The sequence below is a fragment of the Passer domesticus genome, unplaced genomic scaffold (assembly GCF_036417665.1).
Source record: "Passer domesticus isolate bPasDom1 unplaced genomic scaffold, bPasDom1.hap1 HAP1_SCAFFOLD_44, whole genome shotgun sequence".
Taxonomy (NCBI): Eukaryota; Metazoa; Chordata; class Aves; order Passeriformes; family Passeridae; genus Passer; species Passer domesticus.
This window is the reverse complement of record NW_026990160.1, coordinates 917,136-931,101: the sequence shown is the minus strand read 5'-3', so window position 1 is coordinate 931,101 and position 13,966 is coordinate 917,136. Positions and strand designations below refer to the sequence as shown.

The 13,966-nt window shown below is 46.9% G+C and overlaps 2 protein-coding genes and 1 long non-coding RNA gene across 3 annotated transcripts in view; 2 read left to right on the top strand and 1 right to left on the bottom strand.

The window, feature by feature from the left end:
* Positions 1-13,966, bottom strand: part of LOC135292692 (zinc finger protein 135-like) — a 52,793-nt gene that overhangs the window by 14,341 nt on the left and 24,486 nt on the right. The window lies entirely within an intron of this gene.
* Positions 1-13,966, top strand: part of LOC135292790 (uncharacterized) — a 28,503-nt gene that overhangs the window by 9,172 nt on the left and 5,365 nt on the right. The gene's annotated exons all lie outside the window — the stretch shown is intronic.
* On the top strand, positions 1,550-9,283 carry LOC135292674 (muscle M-line assembly protein unc-89-like). The gene is made up of 3 exons (XM_064406783.1): positions 1,550-1,582; positions 6,250-6,476; positions 8,346-9,283. Exons 1-3 carry the CDS (start codon positions 1,550-1,552, stop codon positions 9,091-9,093), a joined length of 1,008 nt encoding a protein of 335 aa, XP_064262853.1. The 3' UTR covers positions 9,094-9,283.

Sequence of the window (13,966 nt, the reverse complement as noted above, 5' to 3'; positions counted from 1 at the left end):
TTACTCTAATAATATTTTTGGCTTTAACTGTTTGTGGGAATATTGGTATGTCTCCTTTTAAAGTTGTAATGTCATTTGGAGTGAAAGCCTGCCTCTATCTCTGGTCATTAGGGTTCTTTGAAGTTTTCATAGCTTTATGGTCACTGGGGTTATTTTCTTATCCAGAAATAGCTCCGGTATTGTCCCTAATACGTAGCTTTTGTAGCAGAAGGGCACTAACCAGAATATTCATCGGGCTGGGCTTGAGTGTGATACTTTGCAAGGGGCTTATAAAAATGTTGTTATCGGTTCCAGGAATGTATAATTCGTGGTTGCAGCTGTGTGTTAAATTTGTTATGGGGGAGGAGGTTATTCAGCCTTTGCTTTCCTTTTCCTCCTCCGAATTGTTTACATTTCTATTAGAAAATGTTCAGTTCTCCCTGACTGCCAAGGACACCATCTTTCTGTTATTTAATTTAACAACCTTGCTCTATACTGTCTGCAGTTTATATAAGATGAAGGCTGCAATTTCTAGAGGGGCTGGTGAGACCCCTGATTTAGGGGTACAACCAAGGGTAAAAAGTCCTGAGTGGTGTGGGAAATGGGAGGATATGGGCCAAATTTTAAAGGAGTTTTCTGATCCGGTAGACTGGGACTTTCCATCTGAGCAAATTCAGAACCCGGCTGAGGTGGCGAAGTACCTGAAAGGGAAATGCCAGGATAACCCTAAGGAGAAAAGGATCCTTGCAGTGAGCTGGGCCCTGGCATATGCTTATCGTACCCTGCTAGATACTGTAGGGCAGCAGACAGAGGCAGGGGGGCAGGGAGATAAATCAGCAGCTATCCCAGTTACTCAGGCTGCAGCTAACACCCCAGGCTCGAAGCCAGCAGTTAAATCAGACAGTGAGCCTCAACCAAGGGCTGTTGCTACTAGTACAAGAAGTGGAAAGTGTACAGATAAGACTGACCGACCAGTGGAGGATGATGATGATGATTACGATGCAGGAGAAGGACCCTCAACACCTCCTGACATAAAATCAGGAGTCAAAGCAACTGGCACAAGATCAGAGGCCACTATTGATTCCTTCTCCCTGAGGGACCTTCGAGGCCTAAGGAAGGATTATCGGCGACAGCCCGACGAATCTATAATTAGTTGGCTGGTCCGCCTTTTGGATGCGGCAGGGGAGGCTACCATTCTGGATGGCACTGAAGCGAGGCATTTGGGATCCCTGTCACATGATCCCGTCATCGACCAAGGCATGATGAGGGGGGCTAGGCCTCACAGCCTCTGGGAACGGGTCCTGGACAGCGTGGCACAGAGATATCTGTGTGTGCCGATGACCTCTATGTTCAGCAGACACGATGGAAGACCATAGAACAGGGGATCCAACGCCTGAGGGAGATGGCAGTGGTGGAGATCATTTTTTCAGACGATGTAACAACTAGGAATCCGGACTTTGTACCATGCACACCTGTAATGTGGAGGAAACTGGTGCGACTTGGGCCACCTGAATACGCTTCTGCTCTAGCAATAATGAAGCGGGAGGAGGTATATGAGACTGTACTCGATATGGCGAAGAAACTTCGGGCATATGCGGATGCTGTACATGGCCCGACTCATGCCAGAATTGCAGCTGTGGAAACATGACTGCAGGAACTAGAAGACAAAATAGAGGAAAGCAGCAAGAAACTCAGGGAAGAGATTAAGGAAGACCTCCTCCAAATTTCAGCTGTACAAATTAGAGGCCCTGGTACCCAACGCAGACGTTCCCTTGTTGGGGAGAGAAGGTACACCCCACGAGCTGAGTTGTGGTTCTTCTTACGTGAGTCTGGAGAAAACATGAGGAAATGGGATGGGAAGCCTACTGCTGCTCTGGCACAACGGGTGCGTGAATTGAAGGAAGGTAAGAAAAGGAAAGCAGCCCCAGTTGCCCGTAGCCGAACAGCCAGGTATGATGATGATGATGACATGTCTGATCCCCTTGAGGGAACCTCCAAGACATATGCCCCAGGAAAGAAGGATAAACAGGCGTAGAGGGGCCCTGCCTCTAGCCAGGTAGAGGCATGGGAAAACCGTATCTTTTGGACGGTGTGGATCCGATGGCCTGGCACATCAGAACCACAAAAATATGACGCTTTAGTGGATACTGGTGCACAGTGTACTCTAATACCATCGGGACATGTGGGGGCCGAGCCTGTTTCCATTGCTGGTGTGACAGGGGGATCACAACAACTGACCCTGGTGGAAGCTGAGGTGAGCCTGACTGGGAAGGAGTGGAAGAAACATCCCATTGTGACTGGCCCAGGGGCTCCGTGTATTCTGGGCATAGACTTCCTCCGGAACGGCTATTACAAAGACCCAAAGGGACTCAGATGGGCTTTTGGCATTGCTGCTGTAGAGGCAGGGGACATTAAGCAATTGAACACCTTGCCTGGACTGACAGAAAACCCATCTGCAGTAGGACTCCTGAGGGTAGAAGAGCAGCTCATGCCAATTGCGACCTCGACAGTGCATCGCCGGCAGTATAGAACGAATCGAGATGCCGTGATCCCCATCCACAAAATGATTCGTGAGCTGGAGAGCCAAGGGGTGGTCAGCAAAACCCACTCACCCTTCAACAGCCCCATCTGGCCTGTGCGCAAATCTGACGGAGAATGGAGATTGACTGTGGACTATCGTGCCTTGAATGAAGTGACACCACCACTGAGCGCTGCTGTGCCGGACATGCTGGAACTCCAGTACGAGCTGGAGTCCAAGGCAGCGAAGTGGTATGCCACTATTGATATTGCTAATGCATTTTTCTCCATTCCTCTGGCAGCAGAATGCAGGCCTCAGTTTGCTTTCACCTGGAGGGGCGTGCAGTACACCTGGAAGCGACTGCCCCAGGGGTGGAAACACAGTCCCACTATCTGCCATGGACTGATCCAAACTGCATTAGAGGAGGGTGAGGCTCCAGAACATCTGCAATACATCGATGATATCATTGTGTGGGGGGAAAACGGCAACAGAAGTGTTTGAGAAAGGAGAGAAAATAATCCAGATTCTCCTGAAAGCCGGCTTTGCCATCAAGAAGAGCAAAGTCAAGGGACCTGCTCGAGAGATCCAGTTCCTTGGAGTGAAGTGGCAAGATGGACGGCGTCAGATTCCCACCGATGTCATCAATAAGATCACAGCTATGTCCCCACCAACCAGCAAAAAGGAAACACAAGCTTTCCTAGGCGCCATAGGGTTTTGGAGAATGCACATTCCGGAGTATAGCCAGATTGTGAGCCCTCTCTACCTGGTCACCCGCAAGAAGAACGATTTCCACTGGGGCCCTGAACAGCAGCAAGCCTTTGCCCAGATCAAGCAGGAGATTGCTCATGCTGTAGCCCTTGGCCCAGTCAGGACAGGACCAGATGTGAAGAACGTACTCTACTCTGCAGCTGGGAACCATGGCCTGTCCTGGAGCCTTTGGCAAAAGGTGCCTGGTGAGACTCGAGGCCGACCATTAGGATTCTGGAGTCGAAGCTATAGAGGGTCTGAAGCCAGCTACACTCCTACAGAGAAGGAAATTTTGGCAGCCTATGAAGGAGTCCAAGCCGCCTCGGAGGTGATTGGCACGGAGGCACAACTCCTCCTGGCACCCCGACTACCAGTGCTGGGGTGGATGTTCAGAGGAAAGACTCCCTCTACCCACCATGCCACCAGTGCAACATGGAGCAAGTGGATTGCTCTCATCACACAGCGCGCCCGTATTGGAAACCTGAATCGACCTGGGATTCTGGAAGTAATTACAAACTGGCCTGAAGGTGAGAATTTTGGTCTCGCTGATGAAGAAGAACAAGAAGTGACACGAGCGGAAGAAGCACCACCATACAACCAACTGCCGGCAGAAGAAACACGGTATGTTCTTTTTACTGATGGTTCTTGCCGCATTGTGGGAATGAAACGGAAGTGGAAAGCAGCTGTATGGAGCCCCACACGACAGGTCGCAGAAGCCACTGAAGGAGAGGGTGGATCAAGCCAACTCGCTGAACTTAAGGCCGTTCAGCTGGCTCTGGACATTGCTGAAAGAGAGAAGTGGCCAAAGCTCTACCTCTACACTGATTCGTGGATGGTAGCCAATGCGCTGTGGGGCTGGCTGGAGAGATGGAAAGGGGCTAACTGGCAGCGTAGAGGAAAGCCAATTTGGGCTGCTGAAGAATGGAAAGATATTGCCACCAGGTTAGAGAAACTACCTGTGAAGGTTCGCCACGTAGATGCCCATGTCCCCAGAAGCAGAGCTAATGAAGAGCAGCAAAACAATCATCAGGTAGATCAGGCTGCAAGGATAGGGGTGTCAAAGATAGACCTAGATTGGGAACACAAGGGAGAGTTATTCCTAGCTCGATGGGCCCATGATGCCTCAGGCCATCAGGGTAGAGATGCCACCTACAAGTGGGCACGAGACCGAGGGGTGGATCTAACCATGGACAGTATTTCTCAGGTTATCCACGACTGTGAGACGTGTGCTGCCATCAAACAGGCCAAGCGGGTGAAGCCCCTGTGGTATGGGGGGCGGTGGTCCAAGTACAAGTATGGCGAGGCCTGGCAGATTGACTACATCACACTGCCCCAGACACGCCAAGGCAAGCGCTACGTGCTGACCATGGTGGAAGCCACCACTGGATGGCTAGAGACCTACCCTGTACCTCATGCCACTGCCCGGAACACCATCTTAGGCCTGGAAAAGCAAGTCCTATGGAGACATGGCACACCTGAAAGGATTGAATCTGACAACGGCACCCATTTCAAGAACGGCCTTATCAACACCTGGGCCAGAGAACATGGTATCGAATGGATATATCATATCCCCTATCATGCTCCAGCTGCTGGCAAAGTTGAACGGTGCAACGGACTCCTTAAGACTACCCTGAAGGCACTTGGTGGGGGAACATTTAGAAACTGGGAAAATAACCTAGCAAAAGCAACCTGGATGGTCAACACCCGAGGGTCCATCAATCGAGCTGGCCCTGCCCAGTCTGAACCCTTGCACACAATAGATGGAGATAAAGTCCCTGTGGTACATATGAAGGGTATTGTTGTCTGGATTAATCCCACCTCAGGCAGAGACAAACCCATCCGTGGGATTGTTTTTGCTCAAGGACCTGGTTACACTTGGTGGGTAATGCAGAAAGATGGGGAAACCCGTTGTGTACCACAGGGAAACCTGGTCTTAAGTGAAAACTGAGTATAAGATTTCATTGTGACACAGATGGAAATAGAATAAGGGGTGGATAATGTCGTGGCTTGTAAAATAAGCATGTATTCTATTTTGCCATCTGTTGGGGGTTAGGCAGTTTTTTCTTATCTCTTTCAGGAACAATGACACTGCCCGGAAGACAATGTCCTGCTAATGGGCTATATAATGTCCTGGCTTGTAAAATAAGCATGTATTCTTTTTTTGCCATCTGTTGGGGGTTAGGCAGTTTTTCTTATCTCTTCCAAGAACAATGACACTGCCAGGAAGACAATGTCCTGCTAATGGGGTATTGAATTACTCACTGTGGCTGGTAAGATTAGTTACATCATCCCATTGGGAGATGCTCCACCCAGAGGGAGGAGCCAAGCATCCCTGCCACCATAAAACAAGCACTTCTGAGACCACAGACAGCCTTCTTCGCTGGATTTCCGAGTGGAATCAGGAACTGAGGCCCAGCTGCTCCTTCGCCGCATTTTCGGAAGGGATCTACACCCTTCTGCAGATCGCCGCTCCAGGAGGAGCAGCCACCATTTGGCTGGACTGCTATCAGCACCCTGACTTCTCAGGGTGCCAGGTTTTTCTCACTCTGCCAGTGGTTGTTTTGCTTGTGTTAAATTACATTGTTATTTAGTTGTTTTTTTCTTTCTTCCAGTAAAGAACTGTTATTCCCGTTTCCCATATCTTTGCCTGAGAGCTTTTTTTTTTAATTCTGAAGTTGTGATAATTCAGAGGGAGGGGGTTTACCTTCTCCATTTCACAGGAGGCTTTTGCCTTCCTTCACAGGCTCCTGTCTTTTCAACCCAAGACAACATCCCAGTTCACTTTCATGTCATGTACTCATGAATGCATTGACCCGTGAGGATGGGAGGAGATTTTCCCCATGGTCCCTGCACTGGTCAGTGGCATGGATGCAGGATGAGATCAGGGTGATTCTGGCAGTGTTTGGGGAATAGGCCCCTCTGGCTGCAGCTGCACTTTGCTCCAAGCTGCTCTTCTGCATCCATTTCCATGCTCAACATCTCCATCTCTCCTGTCTTCCATGCAGGCTTCCAGTATCCTGCCAGTGTCAGGTGTGCTGCAGCCAGGAGAGACCCAGCAGGTCTCCTTGCCCTTCTCTGGCCACCTCAACAGCATCTCCAGTGCCACGGCGCTGTGCCACGTGGAGGAAGGCCCCAGCTCTGAGGTGCTGGTGCCCGGGGAGGCCTCACGTGCCAGCTGCTCCCCGAGCCCCCAGGAGATCAACTGTGGCTCTGGGGCACCTCTCAGGGAGAGGTGAGTAAGCCTTCCATGGGTTCCTGCTCTCCATGGCTTACTGTCCCTGCAGGGCTTCCCTGCTCCAAGGACTCTGTGCTCAGAGGTGCTGCATAGCAAAGGCCAGAAGCAGCACAGGGATGGCCACTCTTGGCTCCCTGGCTCCCAAGAGAGGAAGCACCTTCTTCTGTTGGGACAGAGCATCTTCTTCTCTAGTTTAGTGGTGAGCCCTCCTGCCTCAGATGCTGCCTGCAGGGAGCTGGGCTCTGGCCCTGCCTTGGCACTGCCTCTAGAGGTGTCTTTAGCTCCATGGTGTTGTGTTGCATCTTCTTCATCATCTTCCTTCTTCACCAAAACAGTGGGATTGTGGTGTGGGCAGGCGTGGGGCACAGACCAAACCTTGGTTTGGGTGCTGGTGCTGCCACAGATGAAGTCCTTGCAGTGCTGATCTGCCAGGGTTCTCCTGATGGTGGGGCAGCAGCCATAAAAGCTCCTGTCCTTGGGGCTCCCCTTCAGCTGCAGCAGTGGGCAAGCACAGGAGAAGCTCTGCTCCAGCAGGGCAGCCCAGCTCAGGACACACAGGCAAAGTGTGAGCTGGGAGTGGAGGCTGCTTAAAGCAAGCCTGTGCATCAGGACTTCCTTCAGGCCAGGCTGAAGTTGGTTTCATGGGGAGGAGAGGGACGGGGCTGCTTCAGATGGTTTCCATGGCAGACAGCACCAGCTGGCTTGGTCACAGCTGGCTTCCAGCAGGAAATCTGGCTGACAAGAGCCTGTCTTGCAGGAGAGCAGTTCCTGCAGCCTTTGCTTTCTGACTGATGGGATTATTCTCATTTAGGATCAGGCTATGAGTTGTTAAACCGAGGCTCACAGACAGAGACTCTCTAACTCATTGAAGTTAGAAAGTGGTATGTTTATTAACCCCGGCGGGCGGCACCAGAGTCGTCCCTACAAGGTGTGACTGCGCTGTACAAGGTTCTTTGCCCTCTCTTTATTTCCCAAGATCTTACATACAATAGATGTGCACAACCCAGCACCTTCCCTCCCCACTCTGTATTAAAATGAGGTCATTAGTCCTTCACACCTGCGCAATTCTTCTCTGGAATTGGGTCGGTGGTCTCGAATTGGGCCAGTGGTCTTAAGGGATGAAGTCAGGAATGTCTTCATCAGGTCTCTGTGACCCTCTGGCACCATCCACGGTCCCCTGCTTAGTGATTGATTGACATAAAGCCCAGGTGCTAACCATTGTTCTACTGGTTTCAAGGTGTTCTTCTAACAGTTCACTTACTCCACTTCCTTCTATCAAGAAGCTCATCATGCTAAACAATATAACAATCAGCTCTGGCTGAAGCATCTCATCATCATTAACCTGTGGTCTGCCTGTCTAACTGACATCCTGATCAATGTGAATTGCTTCTAAGCCTCAGCTGAAATCCGAACTCATTGAAATCCTGCTTCAGCTCTGCCCAGGCAGAAGGGAGCTGAATGAGCTGAGTAAGAATTGCAGGAGAGATCAGCAGACGTTGGCACTCTGTGCTCTGCTTGAAACTGGGAAGTCAAGAGACAAAGGGCGTTTTCAGGCACAGCGCAGAGAGCTGGTGGATCAGCCTTTGGCAGGGGGCTGGAGGTGTCTGGCTGTGCCTGGAGAGGCAGCTTGCACAGTCAAGCCCTTCTGATGGCAAGGCTCAGGCTTGGCTGGTCCTGGAGGTGCCCTTCCACCACTGCCCTCCCTTGGGATGTTCCCAACCTCTGTGGGTTGAGGAGAATTCACAGAAATGGCCTGGCACTGCTGCCTGGCCTCAGGGTCAAGGAATGAAGTGCAGGGCCAGCCAGGACGAGTGAGCCCAAGGTTCTGGTGCTGACTCTCAGCCATGTTTTCTGTTTTGTCTGCAGAAGGGAGCTGAAGCAGCCGGCTCCAAAGCTTGAGGAGGAGACAAAAGCCTTGGCGGAGGAAGAGAGGCGGAAGGAGAAAGAGAAGCAGAAGAAAGAAAAGAAGGGTGTCTCTGTGGGGAAGGAACCTCCAAAAGCAGAGAAGGGGAAAACCAAACCCCCAGAGAAGAAGGAAAGCAAGGCCCCAGAGAAGAAGGACACCAAAATCCCAGAGCGGATGGAAACCAAAGCCCCAGACAAGATTGAAAACAAACTCCCAGAAAAGAAAAACAAACATCCAGAAAAGAAGGAAACCAAATTCCCAGAGAGGAAGGAAAGCAAGGCCCCAGAGAAGAAGGACACCAAAGCATTATTAGAGAAGAAGGAAACTAAATTCCCAGAGAAGAAGGAAACCAAAGCTCCAGAGAAGATTGAAAACAAACTCCCAGAAAAGAAATACAAACCTCCAGAAAAGAGGGAAATCAAAATCCCAGAGAGGAAGGAAAGCAAAGCACCAGAGAGGAAGGAATTGAAAATCCTAAAGAAGGAAACCAAATCTCCAGAGAAGAGAAGCAAACCTCCAGAAAAGAAGGAAACCAAATGCCCAGAGAGGAAGGAAATCAAAATCCCAGAGAAGGAAACCAAGGCACCAAAACAGAAGGAACCCAAAGCCCCAAAGAAGGGGGAAGCCAAAGTGCCAGAGAAGAGAGAGACCAAAGCCCCAAAGAAGAAGGAACCCAAAGCCCCAAAGAAGGGGGAAGCCAAAGCCTGAAAGAAGGGAGGAACCAAAATCCCAGAGAACCCAGCTGAGCTGGAGAAGAATTCTTTATTTTATTCACGCAACTTATTTTATACAGTTTGACAAACCTAATGTGCCACTTTAGTTAGTTAATAGATTTCTTATTATTAGTTATGCCAATTATTCTGTTGGATAATAAAATATATTTTACTTGTGCATCAAATCTCTCTGTTGTATTGTTTGTATTGTTACCTATTCTCTTCACTGATTCTCATGGGACAAATCCCTTGTTCTTGCAGGTGCATTTGTTTTTCACCCTCAGATCAGATTGGTCACCAAGTCTCATTCTCAAAATAACTTCACATGGGAACTTGTGACTGCTTAGCTGTACTTAGAAGAGATGACAGGCCAGCTGTTAATATAGCAGAACAAGGCCTGGTTTCATAAGGCCTTTCTTTTATCATTATTCTACCTGTCTATGACATCTCCCCCTTTTTGTTCATTTAAAAAAGGCTCCTATGTTCTGATGTTGAAACAGCTCACTCTTGGGAGGGTATGATCTCATGAAGGTTATCACTGGTTATCTGTTAGATGTGGGACAAGATACATAAAAGACCAATTACAATCAACAAAACTTACCCAGTTCTGTCAAGTCATTGACACAGGGTTTTGCAGCATGAGCAAACAAAAGAATAATGTCCAATGTCTCTTAGGGAAATGGAAAGAAATGACCATTGTTTCCAATTAGCTGAGAAGTAGGAGAAGGTCCATTAGCTGGAAATGTTGATCTTGGACATCACTGAATGTCCTCCTGGAGCTGGAACAGGGAAGAACTGAAGAAGGTTGGGAGGAGCACTGTCCCATGATGATGCCATGAGGCTTTTGTTGGCCAATTGCCTCTGTCAGTTTCCAGGCACAGCTGTGTCTTGGCAGTCCTACTCCTGTTCCTGTTCTGGCCACAAAGGCTGCAAGGGGATGAGGTTATTTCTCTTTCCACTGGGCCTCATTTCCTCAGAGCTGATCAGTATCTGATGGAATGAACAGGTGACTGCTTTGAGCTGTTGGTGATAAAACACAGGCATCTCTTCTCCTGAAGTTAATGAATCAATTAGGCTTCCCTGTGGGACACTCCACTGGGATTTAGATGGGATGATCTTTTCTCCAAATTTCTAATGTAAATATTGCATGATTCAAAATGATTAGTCGTCCAAATTTCTCATGTACATATTGCATTATTTGAATGTTCTTAAGGCATTCATTCCTCTCCTTTTTTGTTTTTTAAGAATGAGATGCATGTCTTTTATGAGTATGAAAAAATATCATAGTAAAATAATACATGTAGTGGACAAGTAACTTAGAGCAATTAGGAATAATTTGGATACAACGATCAGGAATATTTCAAATAGCAGACAAAACTAACAACATAGGTGGAATGAAATAAATAGCAATCTCTGAAATAATGTACCATCACCCCAGAGTCTGCAAACAGCTGACAAACCTCGATTCAGTGGGGACTTGGATAATTATTTCCAGATCATAATTCCCAAGTTCCCTTTAAAAATAGTTCAACTGTCATGTATGGAGGGTCAAATTGCAAAGTCAAAGCAACTCAAATCTAGTTTTGATGCAGAAAACATCTGGGTCTGTTGGCTAATTCCTCTCCAGGTAGAGTTAAGGCCTGGCCACCACCCAAGCTCTAAGTTGGAGAGAATTCCCTATATGTAATTTTAAACAAGGCTCCTAAGAATAGCACTTAGGAGTAAAGGTCTAGGGGTGAAAGACTGATGAATCATCCAATAGCTGTCTCCTCCAGAATTTCCTCAGCATAGAGATGCTTTAAACACAGCAAACTGTTGGGGTGGTTCTGTAATAACAATTGGGACTGCATCTGATTGCTTAGAGTAGATGTCATAATACCATCAGTTTAGAGGAGGCTTCTGACAAAGCTGAGACATCATTTCCTGGAACTCTGAAAAATACTTAAAAATCATGAGACAGCACTGAGTCAAACCATGGAGCCCCAGTGCAGAGCCCAGCTAGAGGGGTAGTCTGGTCTAAGAGATACATGAGCAGCTAGAGAACAAAGGAGGGATCCTGAAACGACACGTGTCTTGTAGATAATTACACCAAAAGATGGTAAAGCATATGAAAAGCTGGCTATAAAAACAGGAATACAAACATGAATGTATTTATGACAGAAAAAATGCAACAAAGGAAAACACTGAACAGCTCACTCGTAAAATTTATGATACCTCAGATTAAATGACACTGAAATCTGATATAAATTCCTTTGGACAGTGATAGAGCTTAACAAGATGAACTTGATAAAACTCAGCCCTAAAAGGATTTCTGTCGCCAGCCGGGGCTGTGTACAAATCCCGAACGGGACGGGACTGCTGAGGAACGTGCCTTGAGCTGTTTTATTTTCCAGCATCAGTCTCGTTACATGGTTATGACAATGGGAAGATGCCAGCAGCTCACATGCCAGGCAGCAGACTAAGAAATTAATGTTACAACTCTATAAGTTTTTTGACCAATCACACAAAGCAAAAGCATATTTGACAGCAGTTGCATCCAACCACGATAAGCACACATACCTTTGGTTAAAACAATGCTTGCTTATTTCAAATACAATACCTGCGTCTAAGCATTAAACACAATGCACAGAGCTCCATTATTCAGCTTAGAACTTCCTAATATCTCGCTAGATATACTTTTCTGTAGCATAGGGAGTTATTCTAGCCAAGCATTAATACACAAACCATTATTTTATTTGGCCTTACTTTTCTACTTCTTACCTAATTTCTCTGTTGACCAATCTTATGGCTACTGTATAATCACAGTTCTGCTGTCTCTGAGGACTGCCTTTTGCAGCTTTCCCAAAACCCTCTGATTTTAAGGATTCCCACAATTCCCCCTCTCAGTTCACCTTAAAGAAACCTTCATAACCATGTCATTTATTAACTACATTGTGTTTTGTAGCTGTACTATAATATATCTGCTTATTACTAGCTTAAAGCATCTTTTTGCTTGCACTAAGCATTACTATATTACAACACAGCAATTTTAATGCAGTGAAAGTCCAGTCAGTTCAAAGGGTATAAGTCATGTCTGATAACAATTACAAGACATTGTTCACAAAAGTCTCGTCAATTCCAAGGTCTTAATTCAAAACTTTCCTCCATGTCTACACCTTCATCCACCATCTCTGTGAGATTTCAAGAACTCTCTGTGAATCCATTTCCTACCTCTCTCTCCTGTATGATAGAAACTTCTTTGATAGTTTTGTCCATAATTTGTCACACACACCAAAGTATGCAAGGAATTACTACCAGTATCACCACCAAAACACCCAACACATACAAACCTATTTTACAAAGTTCCCTTAGCCAAGGTGCAAAGCTCCATTCTTGGAACAAATCACCTAACCAGGACCCACCATCTTCTTCAATTTCAGTTGCCAAATCTTTCAGCTTTTGTATGCTTTTGTGGATGGATTCAGAATGATCACACAGGTTCATACAACACAATCCTTTAAATTCTTCACAACCGTGTCCGTGTGCCAGTAAGAAAATCAATTGCTGCTCTGTTTTGAAGGGCAGCATGTCTAACACTGTTAACATCTGTCAGCATATCACTGATTGCAGTGGATGTGGCATTAGTTTGTTTACTCAGCCAACATCCAGCCCCATCTAATTGTTTCAATGCCATTGCTGAAGCCAGCTGGGGTAAAAACAAACCTGCTGAAACCCTTTTGGCAGCATTCCAAGGCATGAAATCCCTCTTACAGTTCTCATCATAATGATGAGCAGATCTTGTTCCCTATGTTTCTTCTTAATGACTGCTTTAGCAGTAGGGGCTATCCCAGTGAGCATTCCAGTGGTACATGGGCCACCTTCAAGGCGTGATGGAATGCCCTGCCCAGCCCTATCTCCACCAATGAACCAACATCCTTTTGACAATTGTCGTGGATATTGGTCAGCCTCGGAAAGCACATCCCAACTGTTTGAATAATTACACCAACAACTTGAATTTCTGTATGCAAAACAATGGGGAGTAACTTTGTACTTTGGAGGATCACCTTCTTGCCAATCATTAGCTGTAAACATAAGGCAGAAATCCATTGTTAAAGGACCAAGAATTTCTAATTCTTGGGCTTCAGACACTGCTTTGGGATCTTCTTTCGCCCAAATGTTCCAATTCAATACAGGATTGCTCCCATTGTCAATTTCACCAGCCATACTATTGAATTGCTTTTTGATCACAGGCAAATCCTTTACTGGCACTGACTAGACAGGTTGAGAAAGGCTTTTCTGGTTCCAAGTTAGGCAAACACATGGTGTTTGAGCCTGCTGCCCTGGCTAAGGTCACCCAAACATTTGATTTTGGTTGTTCCACAGGAAAATCTGTACTACAAGAAGCAATTAAAACGAACCAACACTAGTGTAACATTTGATTTTGCTCCATCCTTTTCATGAGCTAATTTTTGGCAAAAAATCCTCCCATATATATCAATTTAAAAACTTTGCTTTTGACCTTAAAATAAGATTTCACCTTTGAAAGTCTAATAGAGGGGATAAAACAAAAAACACACATTTGCCAAAAATCAGCTCTACGAAACCAACAATTGACACATCTATAACTAGCATGCAATCAGAGTTTGCAGGCTCCCCGATGAACGAGGCGCGTCAGGCGTGCCCCGGGATCCCTCTGCTGGGCTCACGTCTGCGCACTCGCTGCTGCGGGCTGGGACTCGCCAGCACCTTCTGGGGTGAGAGAGGGTTTGACGTTTTGGCTGGGACCCACTTAATTCCTGCACCTCTAGAAACACAAACATGCCATTTCCCCCAAATTATTAATTGGAAAGGACCTTTAATTTGTCCTGTCTCAGGGTTCCTAATTAAAA